The 24,575-nt window shown below is 40.1% G+C and overlaps 1 protein-coding gene across 1 annotated transcript in view; it reads left to right on the top strand.

Annotated features, from left to right (window-relative positions):
• Positions 1-24,575, top strand: part of NPEPPS (aminopeptidase puromycin sensitive) — a 103,852-nt gene that overhangs the window by 29,675 nt on the left and 49,602 nt on the right. The window contains exons 4-9 of the mRNA XM_081931848.1: positions 8,302-8,423; positions 8,687-8,794; positions 11,491-11,691; positions 14,817-14,913; positions 15,013-15,046; positions 20,145-20,259. Coding sequence (XP_081787974.1) covers positions 8,302-8,423; positions 8,687-8,794; positions 11,491-11,691; positions 14,817-14,913; positions 15,013-15,046; positions 20,145-20,259 — 677 coding nt within the window. The remainder of the gene's footprint in view (positions 1-8,301; positions 8,424-8,686; positions 8,795-11,490; positions 11,692-14,816; positions 14,914-15,012; positions 15,047-20,144; positions 20,260-24,575) is intronic.

The following is a 24,575-nucleotide window of genomic DNA, read 5'->3' as shown; positions in this document are numbered from 1 at the left end:
CTCTGTTACGATGAAGGAATCCGTTTGGGAGGAGAAGGATTTTGAATTATCGGAGGATGAAGACCTTCCCCTTGATAAGCCCACCTTCACTGGGCTCTTCAAGCCTTCCTTGTTTAAAGTCATTTTACACAAGGCCAGAGCCTCCACCGAGTTGGGTTCCACCCCTAAGGGTACGTCTGTACCCTCCACCTCTCAGGATCCCAAAGAGGGCCTCTTTAAGGAGAATGCCCCAGCTCAGGAGCTGATCCCGATCCCTGACTTATTCATGGATGTAGTTCAGCATCAATGGGCGCAGCCCGGTACACTGGCCAACCGCAGTGGCGGAGATAAAAACTTGTACTCTGTAGAAGCTAAGATGGAGGACATCTTGAAATTGCCAGAGGTGGATGCCCCGGTGGTCTCATTGACTTCCAATTTGGCCCTGCCAGCAGACTTCCTGGATGGTCTCAAGGCAAAGGACAAAAGGACGGGAAAGGCCTATCATAAAACGCATCAGGCGGCTGCCTGGGCCATCAGGGCATCCACATCAGCGTCCTTCTTTACGAGGGCATCCCTGCTCTGGCTGCACCAGTTGAGTTCCAAACTTCCCTCTGAGGGGTCTCGGTGGCGTCATGATCTCAATAAGATCATAACTGCGGTGGAATATTCTGCAGATGCTTCATTGAACGCAGTGAAGTTCGCCTCCCAAGCGCTGGCTTCCAATGTGACTTCACACCTCCTGCAGTGGCTTCGCAGGTGGATATGAAGGCAAATGGAAGCTGGCCTCAGCTCCCTTCAAGGGAGGACAGCTTTTTGGAGATTCCCTAGACAAGTTATTGATTAAGACAAAAGACAAGTGAAAGGTCCTTCCGTCCACACATAAAAAGAATGAGCGTAAAGGATTCAGCTCCTTCAGAAAGCAGACATTTTGTGCACAAGACACTGCACAGGCATCTTCTTCCTTTTCCTACCAGAGACCTTATCCCCAGTCAGGTGACAGAGCCTAAGACAGGAATTCCTTTGGGTCCAGGGGTAGACAGCAACAACACTCCTTTCGGAAACCCTTTTAGAGCAGTTCCAACAACAGCCAATTTAGACGCAGCAAGTGACCATCAACGCGTCCCTCCCATAGGCGGCTGGCTACAACTTTATGCCAACCAATGAGAGGAAATCACCACGGACACGTGGGTTCTCAATATGATCAGGAGGGGCCTGGTCCTGGAATTTCTGTCATTTCCCCCGCGGACATTCATCCGCTGCCCACTCCCTAGAAACCCCCTCAAACGGTCACTCATGCAGGTAGAGATTCATCACCTTCTGCAAATAAGGGCCATAGAACCTATACTGACGGACCAGGAAAAGAAGGGATTATATTCCATTCTTTTCCTGGTCCCCAAGAGCTCAGGGGAGTAGAGGGCCATCTTGGACCTGAAGCGGCTAAATCAGCATCTGGCCTACAAGCGCTTCAAGATGCAGTCACTCCAGTCCATCCTGGACTGCATAAGGCAGGGGGACCTGCTCACCTCCATAGACTTAAAAGAAGCTTACTTGCACGTGCCCATCTATATGTCTCGCAGAAGGTTCCTGAGGTTCCATTACAACGGGTGCTACAGGGTGCTCCCCTTCAGCCTCTTGTCCGCATCCAGGACCTTCACAAAGCTTCTGGCAGCCGTGGCAGCTCACCTCTGCGCCTGCCTGATATGTCTGGAATGTTACCTGGACGACATCATCCAGTCGTCGAGCTTCAACCAGGCCCTGCAAGATGTGCAAGTCACCATATGCACTCTGCAACAACACATCTTCTCCATAAACCAGAAGAAAAGCCATCTTGTGCCCACCACGCAAATCCTCCACCTCAGCACCATCATAGACACTGTATCTTGCCAGGTATTTCTCTCTCAAGACCATTTGCGCAATCTCAGGAACAGAATCTGTCAGTGCCGGAATGCCAAGTCAGTTCTGATCGTCAAACTCTTGCAGCTTCTCGGCATCATGATATTTTGCCTGAAGATAGTTCCCTGGGCGTGCCTTCATGCCGGAGAACTATAATGGTTTCTCCTACCTCTGCAGAGATCGAGAGACAGCAATTCTCCCAGACGAGTTCAGCTTCCCCAGAAGGTGCTCCGCTCACTCAGGTGATGGCAGTCCAGGGCAGTCGAGAGAGGATTCCTGTTCAAGGAGCCCGAGAGGATCGTTATCACCTCAAACGCCAGCCTCTACGGCTGGGGGGCGCATTGCCAGGCTCAACTGACACAGGGCAGATGGTCGCAGAGGGAGGCAGCTCACAACATCAATTGGCTGGAGCTGAGATCAGCCAGACTCGCCTACGACACTTTCAAGCACAAGTGAGTTGACATGTTCTGTTGCTCACAGACAACATAGCAACAAAGGCCCATATAAACCAGCAGGGCGGCGGCCACTCCACAGCGCTCATGACAGAGGCATAGTCTCTAGGAAGGCGAGCAGAACGCCACCTAGCATCCATCAAAGTGGATCACATATCCAGGACAAGCAACGTGAGAGCAGACTGGCTGAGCCAACAGACAATCAACAACTCCGAGTGGCACCTACACCCGGCTCTGTTCCAGCAGATAACTTGGAGGTTAGGTCAACCGCAGGTCAATCTATTTGCCACTCAAGTCAATATGTATCTGCCACGGTTCTATTCGCGTTACCACTTTCCCAGGCGGAGGGGACAGAAGCGCTGAGGTGCAAGTGGCCCTCAGGACTACCTTACGTGTTCCCACTCCTCCCGCTCATTCTTCAGGTAGTCGCCAAACTTCTAGTAGAGGAGGCGGAAATTCTATTGGTCGCCCCGCATTGGCCCAGGAGATCCTGGTATGTGGACCTTGTCAGCCTCTCCGTCCAGAAACTGTGGAGAATCTCTCAGGATCAGATGTCCCTCAGTTCAGGGGGCCATTAACCACCCAGATCCCCAGTGGCTCCAGTTGGCCGTCTGGCACTTGAGGGGGATCTCCTGAGGAGGCACAATCTCTCTGACAAGGTCATCAAGACCATTCAAGCATCCAGAAGACCATCCACGACTCGTATATATGACACAACTTGGGTCGCCTTCTCTGCCTGGTGCAAGGAGCATGGTATCGAGGACATATCAGCCTTCATCCCTCAATTCCTGGATTTTCTTGAGGAGGGGTTGGACAAAGGGTTGGCTCCCAACACCCTCCACTGCCAGGTCGCAACCTTGTCCACCATCCTGGCGAGGGGCGCTTCTCAATCCCTGAGTCAACACCCTCAGGTCATTTCCTGAAGGGCGCATCCAATATCCGCCCCCAGATTGTACACAGATATCCTTCCTGGAATTTGCCATACGTTCTGCGAGTCCTGTCGAATGCTCCTTTCGAACCTATTCAAACTGCCAGTCTTTGTCACTTGACTCTGAAAACTGCCTTCCTAGTAGCAATTACTTCCGCTAGGAGGGTGTCAGAACACACAACTCTTTCAGTCAGAGAGGACCTGTGTATAATTCACAGTGATTGGGTCATTCTGCGGGTCACTCGATCCCACCTTTATTCCAAAAATCAACACTCACTTTCATAGGGCACAGGAGGTGATACTCCCCAACTTTTGCCTTCGCCTCAACATCCCAAGGAACAATCTTGGCACAAATTGGATGTTTGGCGAACTGTACGCAGATATGTAAAAAGGACAAAGGAATTTCGGCGATCCGAATCCTTCTTTGTTTCCTTTCAGCCTGGGTCGTTGGGCTGTAAGGTCTCTTCTTCTACTATTGGACGTTGGCTAAGGGCATGTATCAAGATGGCCTATGAACATCAGGGCAGGTCTGTACCAGCCCACATGACGGCACATTCCACGAGGAGCGCTGCCACTATGGCAGCTGGGTGACCCAAGCTTCCATCCTTGACATATGCAGAGCAGCTACGTGGGCATCCCCCACACCATTCATCAGAAATTACAAAATAGACTCTTGCATCAGCCTCAGCCTCCTTTGGAAGAGGTGTATTGCAGAGAGTAGCCTCGACTACAGACAATCTGGACACTAACTCCTTCCTCCCTGGGACAAAATAGCTTGGGTATGTCCCATGCTTAGACTCTCCAAGCAGCCCACAGGTGAATGACCGTTGGCTTACCTGAATGATCATTCTCTGGGCGCTGCGGGAGAGTTCAACCCCGCCCAGGGTTTATCAGAGTGTCCAGGGTTCTACATCATGCGTCCTGCACTGGATAATACCTTCGTTTTTAAACTGACCTCAATGAGGCACAGGAGGCATGGTTAAAGAAAAATCTATTCAGTCCTAGGGCAGATAGACTGAATTTAACCCATGCTTGGACTCTCCTGCAGCGCCCAGAGAACGACCATTCAGGTAATGATAGCAGTGTTCCAATATCTCAGGGGTTGCCACAAAGCAGAGGGAGTCAAACTATTTTCCAAGGCACCTGAGGGTAGAACAAGAAGCAATGGGTGGAAACTAATCAAGGAGAGAAGCAACTTAGAACTGAGGAGAAATTTCCTGACAGTTAGAACAATTAATCATTGGAACAGCTTGCCTCCAGAAGTTGTGAATGCCCCAACACTGGAAGTCTTTAAGAAGATGTTGGATAGCCATTTGTCTGAAACGGTATAGGATTTCATGCCTAGGCAGGGGGTTGGACTAGAAGACCTCCAAAGTCCCTTCCAACTCTACTATTGTATTGTATTGTATTGTAAGCCAACGGTCATTCTCCCTGAACTAATTAGGTAGTCAGAAACCATGGGAAGTAGGCGGTCCCTCAACCTGATCCTATGGCATAAAAAACTTTACAACTGATAACCAGTACCTTACATTATACCTAGAACTTCACCAGTAATCAGAGCAGCTTGAGGAACAATGGTATCTCATAGATAATGCCCAACAGTCAGCAGCATTACATTCTGGACCATCTTGAGCTTCTAAGTGGTCTTCAAGGCAACCTGATATAGAATGCTTTGCAATAATCCAACCATAAAATGATTAGAGCATGAGTGACTGTCTGAGGGGCCTCCCAACCCAGGAATGAGTGAAGCTGGTGCACCAGATGAAGCTGTGGAAAGACTTTATTTGCCACAGCTGCCATCTGTCCTTTAAGCAACACTGTGAGTCCAAGGCAATTACCAGATTACACACTCTAGATGGGAGAGCATAATCTCATCCAAGATGGACAATTTTCAGATCTGGGGCATACAAAACTTCCGATCCACTTGATCTTGGCAAGATTGAGTCTGAGTCTTTTCCACCCAAACCCACACAGCCTCCAGATAGGACATATTACATCCAACTCTCCCAAAGAAAATTTATGTAGATGTTAAACAGGACAGGATCATCCCTGAGACATCCCACAAAATGAGGGGCTTTACTCTCGACCTTAGAAAAGATGTAGCCAGATCAGTATAAAGAACATATTTATAATATTTACTTTATGGGAAACTGAATTTGAAGGATTAGGGGAAAAGAATAAGCAACATCATGAAAGCAATGAAAAGAAATATTCCCAAGAAGTAAAGCTTCAAGTGGATTTCAGAAATAAAAATTGTGATAGTTCGGGAAAAATTAAAAAATGTCTTGGGCAACAAGAAGGTTGTATGACAACTGGAGGCAAACTTTCAACAAAGACAAGGGACAAAAAGAACAAGGAAAAATATATCAATTATATCAACAATTGGGGTGTGAAAGAAAAGGAAGTGAAAGAAGAAAAATTTACAAAATAAGAATATTCAAAAATAATTGTGATAATCTGGAATATAACAAAAATAAAAGAATGTAGTGAAACAAGTTGCAAAAGTTTCAATCCTTCTGTAACCCCTTTTAAAGAGAAAATATTCAAGGACCAACCTGTTAGAATCTGAAGTGTGACAAGCAATAGATCAGTTGTGAAACAGGAAATATTGTGTATACTAAAATTTGTTGAATTTTAAATAGTTACAGAAGAGGCAATTAAAGCGGTAATAACTGTGTCAACATTATGGAACAAGACTGGTCTAAAGATTGGCGAATGTGTTCTTGTATGAGAAAAAAGGCAGAATTTAAAAGGATATATAATTTAATAAAGTTACATTAATTCATGTAAGCAAAGTTTTGATTAAGATCTTTTAAAAAAACCAGAGTTATACACGAAGAGTCAAGTTAAATTAACCAGTAGGACATAAAAATAGATAAATAATGTAAAATGGATAATGGAGAACACAAAAAATACAAGGTTTACCTTTGCTTCATCAACTATAGCAAGATGTGGGGAAAATCAGTTTTTAGATGAATGTTACAGAGTACATCAAGCTGATTTATAGATATGTAAGCCATTTGCCTTTTTAAGTACAGTACAGCATGTTATCTTATTAAAACAATTCCTATAGATTTGTTCTCAAAAGTGTCAGCAGAATATGTTTTCTTTTTGGCATCAAGCATTTCCAATTTTTCTGTTATTGATTTATGGGAGATGCTTTCCTCTTGGTTTATTGTTTTATTTCTTTTCCTTTTTCGTTCATTGCTTAATACTCTTTGTTTTCTTGAAGATACAGATACTGTAGTCCCCAGCTTACAATGAGGTGCTTAGCAACCATTCAAATTATAGTAGACATATCTTGGGACTTTGGGTGCCTGGTAACATGGCACTGTCCTGTAATCCCAAAACCACATTTAATGGCACTTCTGTTAAAAACTGATTTTCGGCAATAAACAAGCCCATAGCTAGAAACAGAAAATGAACTTTTAGAAACTTTCCACAAGAGCTTCCTGCATGGCCAAATGGAAATCTTTGAGGAACCAGACCCAAACATTAAATTAATCTCATGCAGTATTCGTGGAATAACATTTTAATGTTTTCTAAACACTTGAAGTGGCTTATATCTTCACTACCATGTTTCCCCGAAAATACAACCTGTCCTGAAACTAAGGCCTTGTCACATTTTCCGTGTGGGCAAAAATATACGTCCCGCTGAAAATAAGCCCCCTGAACAACCCCCCCCTCCAGTTAGGCAGAGCACCGCTCACCGACCTAGCGGTATCCCGAAGGCGCCAGCCACTGGAGCCGGGGGGGGGAGAAAAGCGCTCACGTTGCTTGCTGCCTTCGGGATACCGCTAGATAGGGGAGTGACATTCTGCCTGGCCAGAGGGGGGAGTTGCCAGGCGGCTGCTCACTTGCGATTGGGCTCCCGAAGAGCCGAGCACAGCCTAAGGGGTGAGGCAGCCATGAGGTGACCACACTCACGAGCAGCTGCTCGGCAAACCCTCTCTCCAGCCGGGCAGAGCGCCATTCATTGGCCTAGGGGGTATCCCTAAGATGCCAAGCCAAGCCACGTGGCACTCTACCCATCCCCCAGCTCCCGTGGCTTGGCACATTCGGGATATCCCTTACGTCAGTGCATAGAGCTCTGCCTGTCTGGAGAGGGTGGTTGCGCGAGCGCCTATTCCGTCCCAGCTTGCATGCCTCCCAGCCTCACCATGCCTTGGCCCAGCTCTCCCTGCAGCTCCAGGGCACCACCACTGCTTTTGTCGCCGCTGCGGCTGCGCTCTGAGCATAACTTCTTCTCTGGCTTTCAAACTCCGGAACTTGGCTTCCGATTCTTCCAGCAGCGGACGTTCTAGGAGTGCTCTCTGTGGTTGTGGGCCCTATGGCAGCCTGTTTCTGATCTGATTCATTCCCATATTTGAGTAATGCTGGGTAATTACATAAGATCAGCCCTGTACCTTCATTCAACATTAGAGGCTAGACTTTTTGTTCCTGAAAGATGGAAGTCTTGAGTCACCTTATGATGACCAGATCCTTTCTCAGGTAAGAAGCTTTAACAAACTTCACTCATCGGTATGTATTATCAAGAGCACAAGAAAAAGAACTGATTATTATCTGTGAATTTATATAACCCATCTTTCTTCTCTGCATGGTCTCATTTTTCCTTTAGGTATGTAATGTTGGTCTTAAGAACTAATTACTGAGAGCTGTGTCTAGTCATATGGTAACCTGGTGAGCAGAATTCCCTCTAAGCTATATTGTGAGCTATAAATGACTCCAATCAGCAGTCTGTACAAGCATGTAACTTATGTGTGTGAATTGAATAGTTAAGTACTCCAGGAATTATGTTTAAAATAACTAGCTTCTTTTCGTGGATCTCCCAAGACTCCTATCATTTACTCATATATCGTTCCTTTATTATCATTTTGTTTCTCTTTTGTGCACCTTTTATCAGTCCTCTATTATTCTTCAGAGACTCAGAATCTTCATACTTTTGGAATCTGTTGTCTTCTTTACTTGTGCTTAAATATACTGGGTTTAGCATCTTTCTTTTCGGTAAGGATAATAATACCTCTGTATGCTTTTTTAAAAATAACACAGGGATGGGAACATTAAAGATAGATTTTGTTGGAGAATTGAATGACAAAATGAAAGGATTCTATCGAAGTAAATATATCACCCCTTCTGGAGATACTCGGTTTGCTGCTGTTACCCAATTTGAGGTAAGAATCCCTTTGATTTATAGTTTTACTTATCCTGTTAATATTAACTGGTTATATCAAATTGGTATTTTTAAAATTCTTTTCAGTTTCTACATTACTGCTTGTGACGCTTTTTTACCAATCATTTCCCAAAACTATGCTCATTCCCCCTTTTGGTTGTGTGTGTATGTGTATTCTTTTGAATACTTAATAAGACAGTTCTTGAATCTGTCAGAATGCCTCAAATATTTTGACTTCATAATGCTGCTTTTTCTTTCCTTCAGGCCACTGATGCTCGCAGGGCCTTCCCTTGCTGGGATGAGCCAGCTATCAAGGCAACTTTTGATATTTCATTGGTGGTTCCCAAAGACAGAGTAGCTCTGTCAAATATGGTAAGTAATTTAATAACCTTAAGTTATTTTACAAAGTGGTTTGATAAACAGAAAAAGTTACTACAAGACATAGCCTAAATTTGGATTGCATGGCTTTCTGCGGTGTGATAAAATTAAAATTAATGTAGCTTTTTTTAAAAAACCATTATTTTAGAAGTGCCATATTGAGAATATGGAATAAATATTAATTCAGATTGTGCTCCAAATGCCTTTATGGATTTCAATAGGCAAAGACAAATGGTTAACCTATAGATATGTGTTTCAATAAGAGCACGGAGAATATAAGATGAAATAAAGAGATCAATTGGATATGGAGCGATATAGTTTCCAATGGTTTTCATATGAATAATTTGAGGTAGATAATAGCACAAGACATGATTTGAAATTGAACGGTGTACAAATGATGAACAGGTAATTGCTAAAATTTATAAACTTTTGATGAAATTTAAAATAGAAGAACAAGTAAAAGAGTTATGATAAAATGAGATAAGAAAAAATTAGATATAATATACTTATAAAATAATGGGAAATTATGTGACTGAAAGCATTAACATTTACATTATGCCACAATTTAAAAGGGAACTTTTATAAAATGATTCACTCTTGCTATATAACTACAGTTATTTAGAATATATAAGGATACTTCAAGTTTATGTTGGAAATGTAGAAAATAATAAAGAATCATTTTATCAAGCCTGGTGAATTAGAAAAAAAAAGATTCAAATATATATAGTGATACAAACTATTTTAAAGATTAATATTCAGTTGAAACCAGAACTATTCTTGTTGGTACTCATGGATAGACAATTTTTAAAAAGTTATGGAAGACTGGTAACTGAAAAGACTCTGAAATACCCACAATGTAAAAATAGCTGATGACAAAATGAGCAGAGATGGCAAAATTGACTTGTTTGATTATGGAAAGAACAATAACTACATTTATTAGTGACTGGAAACCCCTTATGAACTTTTTGCTGAAAAAATAAACTTGTGATTTATGGGTTTGGGATCACAGTTGGACAAGTTGTTGAATGAAGCTGTCATTAAGTGACATGTGCATATAATTTCCAGGATGTTAAGCAGACAGAGCAAAAGAGCTGCCTGCTAAGCTCTCTTCTGTACATGGAAAGAAACTGTTCCAGTGCACAGTAGGAATAGAGCTAGTATCTTTGGGATCTGGACTTCATTAATCTACACAACTTTCTGTACATGGAAGAGAACTTATCTACAGGCAGAGTGCAGATGAATTCTGACAGGGTGAGAAGCAGAGATCTTGAAGGTCCCAACTCTGTTCCTGAAACCCACCAAAGGAGTTCCCCCTCCCCACTATGCACAGAGGGGAACTTCTTCAAAGGGCTGCTGAAACAGAGCTCAGATATTCAAGTTCTGAGGTCTGTTTCTGCAGCCTTCTGGAACAGTTTTCCTTCCCCTCAGCAAGCAGTCATTTTATTCTTGAAGCATGTGGAGCTGAGATTCCTCCTGGCTGGCAGCCCTGCTTTCACTTTCAAAATTGCCTGCAGAAATCTCTGCTTTCTGTCAGCAGTAGCTTGCAACTTTCCCTGTATTTACCAGTAATTTTCTGGGAAAGACAGTAGAGAAGTTTGAAAATGATGGTCACATGATTGTAGGGGCATTTAGCAACTGGTCATAAGCAACAGGTTGCCACACATACAGAACACAATCATTGACTGTGACCATGCAGTCAATATCACTTAGACTTATATACAGCTTCACAGTGCTTTACAGGCCTCTCTAAGCAGTTTACAGAGTCAGCATATTGTCTCCAACAATCTGGCTCCTCATTTTGCCGATCTCGGAAGAATGGAAGGCTGAATCAACAATAGGAGAAACACCCCACAATCATGTGATCACCATTTAAAAAGTACCATTTTTGAGACCATCATAGCTTTGATCAGTTGTTGAATATATATTACAGATGGCCCTTAGCTTACAACCATTTGTTTAGTGACCATTCAAAGGTTACAGTGGCAGTGAAAAAAGTGATTTTCAACTCATCCTTGTACTTTCAATTAGCACATCATCCTCCAGAATGGTATGAACAAAATTTGGGTACTTGGCATTTGCAACCTTCTTAGCCAGTTTCTAGCAAGCAAAGTCATTGGGAAAACTGGATTCACTTAATGACATGTGATTCACTTAAAAATTGGGGCAAGGTTTTAAAATTGGGCGGGATTCACTTAACTGCCTCACTTAACAACAGAAAATCTAGTCTCAGTTATTGTCATAAATTGAGGATTACTTATATGAAAAGAAAGAATATGTTAGAGAAGATAGATATGTTGCAACTTAGATAAATGATTCTGTAACTTCTGTTACAGATTGAAAACCATTTATTTATAGTTTTTTCTTTGCACATTATTCATTTACTGATTATGCTGCTTTACTTTCCTTATTTTTTATTTCAGGATTTGTACTTTTAGTCTTTAAAAAATCTTTAATAACACATATCCACTAATAAAAAAAATTGTAAGTTTAAAAAGCCCAGTGGGACTGTATCCTAGAACAAAATTGGAATTGAAGTGTGTAGTAGATGAATGCAAATGAGAGAGTTGAAATCATGTTATTGTAATTTGGCACTTGAGAAATAGACCAGAATGTATCACTTTCATTTTATAAAATTTAGTACTGCTTCACAATCAATATATATATTCAGCCTTTCATAATTTGTTGGACAGAATATTACTGACCGGGTGCCCTATCCTGATGATGAAAATTTGGTAGAAGTGAAATTTGCCCGTACTCCTGTGATGTCAACGTATCTTGTTGCGTTTGTGGTCGGAGAATATGACTTTGTTGAGACCAGGACCACTGATGGTATATTAATTCGTGTTTATACTCCTGTTGGCAAAGCAGAACAAGGAAAGTTTGCATTAGAGGTAAGAAAGACTTAAAGTTCTGTATATCTACCTCTGTGGCAGTTCCTGGAAAACAGAACCAAAGTGTTAAAAATTTCATTTAATTTCATTTAATTTGCAAGTTCAAATGCATGTTTATATGTAAAATATAGGGAATTTTAACCATCTCAGACATTATTATATACTAGAATATATACAGGTGAAACTCAAAAAATTAGAATATCATGCAAAAGTTCATCTATTTCAGTAATGCAACTTAAAGGTGAAACTAATATATGAGATAGACTCATTACATGCAAAGCAAGATATTTCAAGCCGTGATTTGTCATAATTGTGATGATTATGATTTACAGCTCATGAAAACCCCAAATCCACAATCTCAGAAAATTAGAATATTACATGCAATCAATAAAACAAGGATTGTACATAGAACAATATCGGACCTCTGAAAAGTATAAGCATGCCTATGTACTCAGTACTTGGTTTGGGCCCCTTTTGCAGCAATTACTGCCTCAATGAGGCATGGCATGGAAACTATCAGCTTGTGGCACTGCTGAGGTATTATGGAAGACCAGGATGCTTCAATAGCGGCCTTCAGCTCTTCTGCATTGTTCGGTCTCATGTCTCTCATCTTTCTCTTGGCAATGCTCCATAGATTCTCTATGGGGTTCAAGTCAGGCGAATTTGCTGGCCAATCAAGCACAGTAATCCCACAGTCATTGAACCAGGTTTTGGCGCTTTTGGCAGTGTGGGCAGGCGCCAAGTCCTGCTGGAAAATGAAGTCAGCATCCCCATAAAGCTCGTCTGCAGAAGGAAGCATGAAGTGCTCCAAAATCTCTTGGTAGATGGCTGCGTTGACCATGGACTTAATGAAGCACCAACACCAGCAGATGACATGGCTCCCCAAATCAACACAGACTGTGGAAACTTTACACTAGAGTTCAAGCATCTTGCAGTGTGTGCCTCTCCATTCTTCCTCCATACTCTGGGTCCTTGTTTTCCAAATGAGATTCAAAAGTTGCTCTCATCAGAAAAGAGGACTTTGGACCACTGAGCAACAGACCAGATCTGTTTTTCTTTAGCCCAGGTAAGATGCTTCTGGTGTTGTTTGCTGTTCAGGAGCGGCTTGACAAGAGGAATACGACATTTGAAGCCCATGTCCAGGATCCGTCTGTGTGTGGTGGCTCTTGAAACACTGACTCCAGCCTCAGTCCACTCCTTGTGAAAGTCCCCAACACTTTTGAATGGCCTTTTCCTGACAATCCTCTCCAGGCTGCGGTCATCCCTGCTGCTTATGCACCTTTTTCTTCCACACTTTTGCCTTCCACATAACTTTCTATTAATGTGCTTTGATACAGCACTTTGGGAACATCCAACTTTTTTTCCAATTATCTTTTGAGGCTTTCCCTCTTTATGGAGGGTGTCAGTGATGGTTTTCTGCACAACTGTCAGGTCAGCAGTCTTTCCCATGATTGTGATTTCTACTGAACCAGACTGAGAGACCATTTAAAGGCTCAGGAACCCTTTGTGGGTATTATGGCTTAATTAGCTGATTAGAGTGGGATATTTTGAGCCTAGAATATTGCATCTTTTCACAATATTCTAATTTTCTGAGATTGTGGATTTGGGGTTTTCATGAGCTGTAAGCCATAATCATCACAATTATGACAAATCACGGCTTGAACTATCTTGCTTTGCATGTAATGAGTCTATCTCATATATCAGTTTCACCTTTTAAGTTGCATTACTGAAATAAATGAACTTTTGCACGATATTCTAATTTTTCAAGTTTCACCTGTAGATAGAATATATAGATAACATATAGTTATTTGGGCCATGGAGAATTGCTACCTTTGGTCTTGGATAGGGTGGCACTGCTCCAAACAGATCCAGTATATAATCTGGTTGTTCTCTTGGACTCAAGACTCGTACGGGAGAAGTAGGTGGCAGTCGTAGCCATGAGGGCATTTATACAATTATGGGTTGTGAGACACTTATGCCCTTTTCTGGACCAACAGTCCCTACTCACAGTCATTCATGCTCTAGTCACCTCTCGTCTTGACTATTTCAAAGCGCACTATTTAGGGTTGCCCTTGAAAGCCATCTGGAATATCCAGTTGTTCAAAATGCAGCAGCCTGCATGGTATTGTGCAGACCTCAGTGTGCACATGTGCATTTTCCAGGTGCAATTCAAGGTGCTGATTGTCATCTTTAAAGCCTTTCATGGCTTGGCCCAGGTTATCTGAGGGACCATCTCTTGCTGGTCACATCCACTCAACCATTTGAGCGGGTAGGCAAGGAAAGTTCTATCCCCAAGGAGGTACATCTTGCAATTCCCAGACTTTCGTCGGGTCCTGAAGATTTGGTTTTGCCAGTGGGCCTGGTTTTGCCAGTATGACCTGTAACCCATCAAATGTCTCATTTGACTGTATTGTTGATGGGTAGGTGGGGAGTTATTGTTTTTTTATTTTTTTATTTTCTATATTGTGTTTATTGATTCCTAGAATTGTGAGTAGGCAGCTAAATACAAATTTTCTGTAAAGTTTCTAAATGAATAAAATGAATGAATGAATATGGACAGTCTGGAACGTAGTGCCTTGCATTTTTGGCTAAAAATGCGGCAAAATTGTATTTGAAGTAATGGGTATTGTGCCAAAAACACTGAGTTAAACAGACCAGATAAATAGGCAAATTCCATTATGTTTAATGGTGGGATAAGTTCAATTAATCAGAATGTAAGGTATATTTTGCCACAGAAATTGATCTCATAGAGGTCAGTTGTCATAATAAAATGATTATTATAACTCTTAAATTAAGGACTTCCGAGTTACAGATTTCATTGGCTTAAAACGAAGTGGGATCTGGAAAACAAACTTTCAACGATATACAATATTAGGTAGTGAACTTCCTCTTATATTGTAAGTCCCCCTCCCCTTTATAAAGAAACACCATAAAAATATATTTTATGATGTCTTCTAATTTTGTAAATCTTGCATGTATGCTATCTTTAGTAGTAGGAAATTTAAAAAGGCATCAAGCTTTCTAGAAGTAAAAATTTATATAGAATACCATTGTCTGTTCTAATAGATGTGCAATATAAAGTAAAACATGCTTTGTTATAATTTTTAATCTTTTTATTTCTATAGGTTGCTGCTAAAACTTTGCCTTTTTATAAGGACTACTTCAATGTTCCTTACCCTCTCCCTAAAATTGATCTTATAGCTATTGCAGACTTTGCAGCAGGTAATATTTTTAAAGCCTGATCTTTCTTTACATTATAAAGTATTTCTGCAGACTGTTGTGTGTATCAATATCAATAAAACTTTGTATTTATTTTAAAAGGTGCCATGGAGAACTGGGGCCTTGTTACTTATAGGTATGATATTAAAATATTGTTTTCATATTCTTATGTTCATGTTTCCATTTTATTAATTATCCCAGATTTATCAAATAGATTGTAAAGGAATTAATTAGGTTTCATACTGATTAGCATGAAGTAGCTTCTTTGAACTTGAACTGTGTTCTATCTTGTGTAGTATGAACTTTCTATAAAAATATCTTCTTCAAAGAATAATTGCAGAAATAAAGAATCATAACTAAGTTGCATTCATATTCATTGCTACACCATAGTGCTGCAACTATAAACATTAGAGCCAAGCACTTTCTTTGGTTTTTCCAGTAAGGTCATGAAAAGAAGCTGTTTGATTCCATTTTATTTAGTTTTTCCCCCTCCTTATTCTTGACCCCAGCTTATTCAATCTGTATATTATTCTACAGTGAGTTCTTGTGAGTTCTTATTTTTATACTTCATGACATTTGTTCAGGACTGTTGAAAATTCAGTACTAAACAAAGGTACTGGTGACCTGTGACTGAAGGTACAGTCATTGCCGCTCTCCTGCAGTCATATGATTGCGATCTGGGTGCTTGGCAACCCATTTGTATTTATAACCTGTTGGCAAATCTCCATGATCAAGTGATCACCATTTGGAAACTGATGATTTCCCCAGAAAGTTGGTGGAATTGAGGCACTTTTTTTTCATTCTGGTGCTGCAAATTCTCCGTGCCAAAATTCAAGTAGGATTTTCAGTTCCAAAGTGAACTGAAGGCTCACCTCTTCACTCTGGGTCTGCAGGTTCTCTCCTTTCACTTTGAGTTTGAAAATCCTGCCTGGATTCATCATGGAGGATTTCCAGAGCAGCGAGGCAGGTGTCCATTTGCTTTATTGATCTATGATATCACTTAACACAAACATAACACAACTGGGAATGCCAAGATTGCTGTTGCCTCACTTAATAACTGCTTTGCTCAGCAACTGAGGTTTCAGACCCCATTATGATCCCAGTGATTATAATGACCCCAGTGGTCATAAATTGAAAATTACAAGTAGTCTAGAAAAGTAAGTTAAGATTAGATCAGCATGCACATGTATACATCATTTCTGAGTAATCTCTGGCTTGAGTATGAAGATTAATGTAACACATGAACATAATAACAGCATCCATTTACTAGCACCAAAGTCTGCTCCATGGTTTATTTTCAGTTAATGGTTTTGTTTTCTTGCCTTTTCTGGGCATATAGAACCTGGGACATGATATTCTCATATTAGCCTGAATCATAGCTGGCTTGAATGTATTTTGATGTGTTTGCTGCTGAATCAGCCTTTACCATGGCATAGCAAACCAGCCTGATATCTTTAGAGTTAATGATGATTTATTAACAGCCAGGCATTTAAGCTATGGTTAGAAATTCTGGCTTTTTTTAATGAAACACAGTTTCTGTTGAGAATTTAGCAATATGTAAATCCAGTCAAAGCCCTTATTAATAATGGGCAGTCACATAAATGGTTTCCAAATTCAGAATTTGGGAAATACAGACCATTTCCACACAACATCTGTTCAGGTGCTTGATATTTCTTGAGTCCTAAAACTAGGGGAATACAGAAGAGCTTTTATTACATTGCAAGACTCTTCCCAATTGATCTGCTGAGCATCAGTAATTGTGGGTTGGCTGCTACACGATGTCTTGGAATATATTCTTGTGTTGCCAGGCTTTGACAGGGATTTCCGTTATGGAGAGTCTTGTTTTCAGTCTCCCTTTCTTTTTAGCTCTTACTCTTAGAAAATGTTAAATAGGCAAACGAGTCAATTGACTGGATTTAGATATTCCTGTAGCACATTTACTATGAGTTATACTTAAGAAGAAGCCATCTCCCTCACTGTAGGACTCTGGGCAGTGGCCAATTAAACATAACTGATTAGTGATATTAATGGAACCTAGTGAATGATATAGCCTGTTCTGAATTAATTTAATATTTTTGACTAATTGATTAGGTCAATTAATTCCATTTTAATTTTTCTCCATTATATAATTCCTCTCATTGATCTAGTTAAGTGTACAGATAATCCTTGATTTACAACCTCATTTGGGACCAGAATTTACAACAATGAGTGATGTGGTTGTTAAGTGAATGGTGCCTGATTTTATAACCTTTTTATTGCATAAACGTAAATATGTGATTCATTAAGTGAATCACATCATTAAGCAAAATTGACTTTCCTCATTGATTTTCCTTGTTGGAAGTCCTCTAGGACTATTACAAATGGTGATCACATGACCCCAGGACACTGAAAATGTCATAAATACATGCCAGTTACAAAGGGCCTAAATTTTGATTGCATGACCATTTGGCGTTGCAGCAATTATAAGTACATGGACTGGTCATAAGTTACTTTTTTCATTGCCATCATAAATTTAAATGGCTATTAAATGAATGGACATAAATTGGGGACTACCTGTATTGATGGAACAGAGACATTGTGTTTAGCTGGAGTGGGCAACCTTTTGTGAGAGATCAAATTGATACAAAGTGCTGAGGAGAAAGGGACGATCTTTGTTTTTCTGGGAAGGGGGAAGTTTGAGGACTTGTTAAAAAGCTATTTGAACTTTATTTCAAAGCTTGCATCACAGTAAATGCATGAAAACTACTACTAATTTATGGTAGTTTTGGTTAGAGGTAAAGTTTCAGGAGATACATACAGCGAAATTGTGATATTATAAGCTGATTTGTTGAATAAATCATAGTTGAGTAGATTATGCCAGTTTATTTAATGGATTACAAATTCTGGTAACATACGAAGGCACAAGGTTTTGTTTGGGGTGTTCTGTTTTCTAACATTGGAGAAACAAAGTTCCATTTTAAGTGAAGCTTTCAGTCTTCATGGCAATAGCATAGATGTAGGGGATCACACAAGCGTAAATTCATTGAATTGCTTTATAGTTAATGTATATATATGATGTGAAGAAACACTTTCTTCCATAAGTTTTTTTAGAAATGAATTCATTTTTTCTTAATAAAAGTACGTACAGCTTTAAGTATAATCAGAGTTCCAGTTTCAAATCCTGATTAAATATAATTGAAATTAGTTTTAGGATGAATTCTGTCAAGATAAAATAGGAAAGAGATATTTAATCTTCCTTTATCATGCTGACTTTCTAGATAAGTCATTTTTAACTACAAGCAAATAATCTCAATTACTGTACTTTTGGGAATAAAAGGCGCACTTTCCTCTCTCCTAAAGTTGAGTGAAAATTGTGGTGCATCTTATACATTGAATGTTGCTGAAGCCCTGCCCACCTGTTGGCCCCCACCCTTCGGCTGTTTTCGGCCTCTGCGCATTGTGTTTTCAGCCTTCACACGCCCCATTTTAGACCCATTCCAGGCTGCGGGGATCGCCACAGCACATTGCCGCCGATCGCTGCCTCCGCGTTGCATTTTTGGCTCCTGTGTGTCGCATTTTCAGCTGGTTCCAGGCTCCGGGGATCAGAGGCGGCAGTCCCTACTGCCTGGAACCAGCCAAAAATGCAATCCACGGAGGCCAAAAACAGGGTGCTGCGGAGGCCAAAAACTTGATATGTTGAGACTGAAAACGCAACACGCGGAAGCTGAAAATGCAACATGTGGAGGCCGTGATGTGCAGCAATGTGCTGTGGCGATCACGGCAGCCTGGAGTGGGTCTAAAATGGAGCATGTGGGGCCACAAATGCGATGCACGGAGGCGGCTATGTGCTGTGGCGATCCCTGCAGCCTAGAACAACTGATTGGCGGTATTCCGGGATGCTGGCCCAACTGCCAATCAGCTGCTTATGCTGAATCAGGCTGCGATAAGGTGCTAAAGGTGACCAGGCTATTTGCTGCAAGGATGCTAGCCAGATGAATACTGATGGATGTTGGTAGACAGAGGCAGATTTTTTTTTTCCTCCCCGAAAACTAACGTGCGTCTTCTACTCCAGAGCGTCTTCTACTCCCAAACATTTATATTTTATATTTGTATATTTGTTATTTCTAATTTTTTAAAAAATGAATCTTTACAACACTAGAATATTCCATAATTATGTGGATTGTGCCTTTTCTCTGCAAGTAATTATATTTTATAAAGGTGCATGAATTAGACTCACACATAATAGAATTGTGTTTGGCTGCCTGCCCAGCACACTGCTCATTCACTTTTAAGACTGTTGATAAGCCACATTTGCTCTTCGTAGGAAATATTATCATATTTTCCTACATCACCTTTACAAGAGAGTATGGTCTGCACCTTTCTGTATTGGTACATTGTGGTAATAATATCAATTTATTTTATTTATTAGTTCTAAAACAACAAAAACTTAAACCAAAAGCAAAATTCTTCTAATCTTAACTACCAAAATAACAGTATCACCATACATATATCTTTAATGTTTAGCAGGTCAAATAATAAGGATCATGAGGATCACATTGTTAGGTTGAGATAAGAAAATTACATCAACAAACTTAACATTTCAACTGAAAATGGATTTTAAAAAATTGCATTATGACTAGTATGGAATTATCATGGAAATATATAAAACTCCCTTTTATTCTTGATTTATGGCATTTTATAATGTGCTAAATAAATGGCATTGTGAAGTTTTAATAGAAATAATTTGAAGTGAATTCTTAACATATTTGAAGAAATATTAGCTGCTTTATTATAATTAAAACTGGACTGGTCATGGACTATAATAAAGATCTTTGTGTTATAATTTAAATAATCATAGTAACCTATTATTTGCATAGAGGATATATTTACACAATAGTAAGTTTTCTACCTGGTAATGTAATAGACTAACGTGTGTAGCTTCTTTTTGTGTTCTGAAAAATGTGTCTTCTTATTGCATCTTAGTAGATACGGAAGAACAATTTTATTGATTCTACATGAGTTTTGTTAGACGACCCAAAGGTGCTTTTTCAAGAGGCATTTGGACTTTCTGGTTTTTCTTTTGAAGACCTTTTGCTTCTCATCCAAGAAACTTCTTCAGCTGAAGAAAGGTTTTCAAAAGAATGACTGAGCCTGTCCACAGACATTTGGTTAGATGAGTTCTCTTAACTTGATTAAATTTTTAAATTTCATTTTTTTGATGTCACATTGTTACATTTCTGTTTTTCCCCATGCAGGGAAACTGCACTGCTGATTGATCCCAAAAACTCTTGTTCTTCCTCTCGCCAGTGGGTAGCCCTTGTTGTGGGCCATGAACTTGCTCACCAGTGGTTTGGAAACCTCGTAACGATGGTATTTAAGAAGTATATTTAAGTCACTCCAATTATAGTTAAATCCACGCCTATAATCCTGAGTATCAGTATTGTTGGAGGCATCCTATATTTACTACTGACAACAGGCATATCTGCATTTGCATAATGTTATATCATGTTATGTCAGCTGAGAAAAAAGTGTGAAGATATGAAAACAGAGTAGATTAAATGGTGAATGTTATTCAGAGTGTCCCCAGTAAAATCAGGTTGAAATCTGAAGTCAGTATTAGCTTTTCTGGCTATATCAACTTTAACGTGTATTTATTTTATATTCATGCTGACTGCTATAGTAAGAGAGGGTGGAAGTTATACACCCCAACTAAATCCAAGTATCCATGCAGGGTAATTTTCCATTTGTGATAGCTAATGCATCAGTAGAATAATCAATTGGAAAATTAATATATCTGCTTTCTTTTAATAGATATACCTCTGTTTTCACCCAAATTTACTACAGGTTTTGGATAAACTTACTTATTTTATACTTGGAGAGAGGCTTTTTTTAAAAAAATGGGCAAAACTAGTTTAGTGTACTTCAAAGCATTATTTCCCATTGTTCCATCAAGATAAAATTTCTCAAATAAATTTGCAGATTAATACAAATCAGTTTTTAATCCAACTTGTATATATGTTTCATAATTGAATTTTGGTTACTTGGAGAAGGGGAGCACGATGGCTCAGCAGTTAAAGATGCTGAGCTTATCAGCTGGAAAACAGCAGGCCAGGTTTGAGATCCAAGTGCTGTGCTACAGGTTGAGCTCCTGTTCCTGTTCACCTAGCAGTTTGAAAGCATGCAAATGCAAGTAGATTAAGAGGTATCCCTTGGGTGGGAAGGTAACAACATTCTGTGTGCCTTAGTATATAACCATGCTGGCCCTATTACCAGAGAAAATGCCTTTTCAGAACACTGGTTCCCTCAGCCATGAAACAGAGATAAGCACCATGCCCTAGAATTGGACACACCTAGACATAGAAACCTTTACTTTTACCTTATCTGGAAAAGAGGGGTTAATCAGGAAACTGATGCTTTATCCAACGTCTATGGTGATCCACTCCTCATTGCTCACATAGGCTTTATTTCTATATTTATAAGAAGTTTTGTGGGAGGAAACTTAAGTTTATATCATTTATGATATTCAGATGAAGTAACTGATACAGGAGTGATTATAAACAGCCAGCAAATTCTGGTAACTTATGAAGTGGATACTCATTGATGAATTTCAGGGTGCTTTAGGATATTTATTTTGTACTTTTTAAGAGATTGAATGTTTTGTTTGAATTTCTCCCACAATCCCTTTGACACATACATGATTGGAAGTAGTATATGTGACCTCTTTCCATGGCATTTGTTTCCAGGGATTTTGCCTGCTGTGTGTTACTGATAAGGCCAACTTCCTTCTGCTGTCACAGACCTTCCACTTACTATAGCACTGTGATCATTGTTAAAATGGAAAAATATTAACCCCAAAGCATTTATTTTTAGCATTTGATTAGTATTAGGATATTGAAGAAACAGCTTTATGTGACTGTAAGATAATGCAATGTGTTGGAGTTAAAAGCAAAAAATAACTTGTAGCACATGGAAGGGCCCGTATACAACCTATCTGCAATTCCTTAAACCAAATTTGTTGTTTCTTCGGATTTTGTTAGAGCAGTAGAATGCAGATACTTGATCCTGGGGAACATATCATTCCAATATGCATGACCTCGTATACTCCATAATACTTTTTGTCAACTCACCACCACCACCACCACCACCCATCCTTACCAAATAGATTTTCTAACATGTGAAAGGGACCCTGGACAAAAATATTTTTTATAGTCCTGATTGTATCAAAGTGTTTATTTCTCGGAATGACTTCTCTTTTCCTATATATTTCGCTTGGTAACTATTAGCACATAGATACCTTAGCAGGAACAGCTGGTATTATCACTCTGCTGTGCTAATGTGAGATATTTACAGGCAGCACAGTCATGAGTTCATCAGTTCATTTCACTGTAGAGGAGATAATAGAAATGCTGGCAAAATAATTAAATCTATTCTAAATTCCAAAAAAACTCCATGATATTTCTTGATACGAGTCATGGTGGCTCAGTGGTTAGAGTGCATTACTGCAGGCTACTTCTGCTGACTGCTGGCTGCCTGCAATTTGGCAGTTTAAATCTCACCAGGCTAAAGGTTGACTCAGCCTTCTATCCTTCTGAGGTGAGTAAAATGAGGACCCAAATTGTTGGGGCTCTAAGCACTTAGAGAGGGCTGTAAAGCACTGTAAAGCGGTATATAAGTCTAAGTGCTATTCCTATTACTACTATTTTTATGGAGTAATTTCTTGATGATAGTTTTAAGAATGTTGCTGCAACACTGAATTTCACATACTGTATTTTATATTATAATTTCCATAGATAATTCATGCAGTACACAATTCATTTTTCATGTAAATGCTATGGGTACTCTTTCATATGGATCAGGGGCAAGAAAAAACAAAGTCAGTGTGCTTAATTAGAAAGTATGGGACTAACACTGATAATACCAAGTTCTAGCCTGCCTTCAGCCATGGAAGTACATGGGTGACTTTAGGCCAGCGATGGCGAACCTTTTTTGGCTCGCGTGCCACAAGTGGGGGGAGCGCAGGGGGGTCGTGTGCAAGCATGCCGCACCCATAATGCAACGCGCGACCCAACCAGTGCGCATGTGCGCACAACGCGCGACCCCCCCCCCATTTTTACATGCTTTTTTCACCCTCCCCAGGCTCCAGAGGCTTTATAGGAGCCTGGGGAGGGAGAAAAGAGCCTCCCCCGCCCCCCCGGAGGCCCTCTGGAGGCTTCAGGGACCGTCCGGAGGCTTCCCTGAAGCCTTCGGAACGCTTAAAACTACCCTCCGGACGGTCCCTGAAGCCTCCGGGGGGGGGGTCGGGGGAGGCTCTTTTCACCCTCCCCAGGCTCCTATAAAGCCTCTGGAGCCTGGGGAAGGCGAAAAATAGCTTTTAAAAAGGTGAACTCAGCTGGCCAGCGCCTCGCGTGCCCTGACAAATCGCTCCGCGTGCCACTTGTGGCACGTGTGCCATAGGTTCGCCATTACTGCTTTAGGCCATTTACTCTTTCTTAGCCAATCTCTATTACCATAGAGAAAAATCGAACAAATCCAGCTTTGAGCTGTGGAATGAAAATTAGAATAAATTTAAGGAATAAATGAAGGAAATATCAGATTGTCAAGATACGACATAGTTAGCCACAAGTGGGGAAGGGCCAATAATACTTCAAATATACTGAATAATACATATAACAACTCAGCAAATTAGTACTAATTTTGGAGTATCTAAACTTCCGAGAAAAATATCAGTATTTTCCCTTTTGGCAATGTTTCTTAGTTGCATAATGACTGAAAGTAACTTTTTGAAGAATCGGAACTATCACAGTTGCTTACATCATAAAGGTCAAATTTGTTCAATATCTTTTATGTATTAAAACATAACACATTTTACACTTTTTTATTGAATTTTATAGGAGACTGCACAATGTATTGTCCCCTTTAGAATTATTATATACTTTCCACAATTTTCCCATCTTTTTCTTAATCACTATGACCAGCTTCTCTATAAACGACTATGAACAGCTTGCCCCTTTGACACAAGTTTTTATTTATCTTCCATTGTTGTATAAGACCACTAACAGAAACTTTGGGAGTTTGATTTACCATGCAGGTCTGCATTTGCTTACCTTTTAATATAGTGTAAGTTTCTAAAATAATACACTGTATAAAAATAACCTTTTCTCTATGTTCAAGTTATAAAATATGATGACGTTACTAGTTTTTTAGAATTTTATTAATGCTAGTGATGCTTTTTTCCATTAAACCCCAGAGTTTGGGATTCTCTGATAAAATCCAAACCACAATGAAAATTATTGTTTATTTCTTATTGTGATTATTAGCCAGAAATATTTTTTATCCAATGGAAGTTTAGTAGTGCTAACATGTTTTATTTGTTGCAAATAAATGAATATGTAAGTTGTTTTTTATTAAGTTGCTTCTGAGCTGCTTCACCCAGCCCTGGCAGTTGTAAGTCCGTAACTCTTAAAGCTGCCAAGATTGGAGACCTCTTGCCTAGAGTCATTACATTTTCAGAAAAGGTCCAAGTCCAATTCCTCTTGAATTCTGTTGACCCCTGGTCAGTATTTAGTATTGTATGGTGGTCGACCAGATTCTTATATGTAGGCTTGAGCTTCTTGAACTTCTGAAGTAGAACTTAATGTGTGATCCTAATCCTTCATGCCTGACAGAAGACTGAGATAAAGCTTAGA

The sequence above is a fragment of the Natrix helvetica genome (genome assembly GCF_964273705.1).
Source record: "Natrix helvetica genome assembly, chromosome: Z".
NCBI lineage: Eukaryota > Metazoa > Chordata > Lepidosauria > Squamata > Natricidae > Natrix > Natrix helvetica.
The sequence above is the reverse complement of the archived record's forward strand: the minus strand, read 5'-3'. Positions and strand labels throughout refer to the sequence as shown.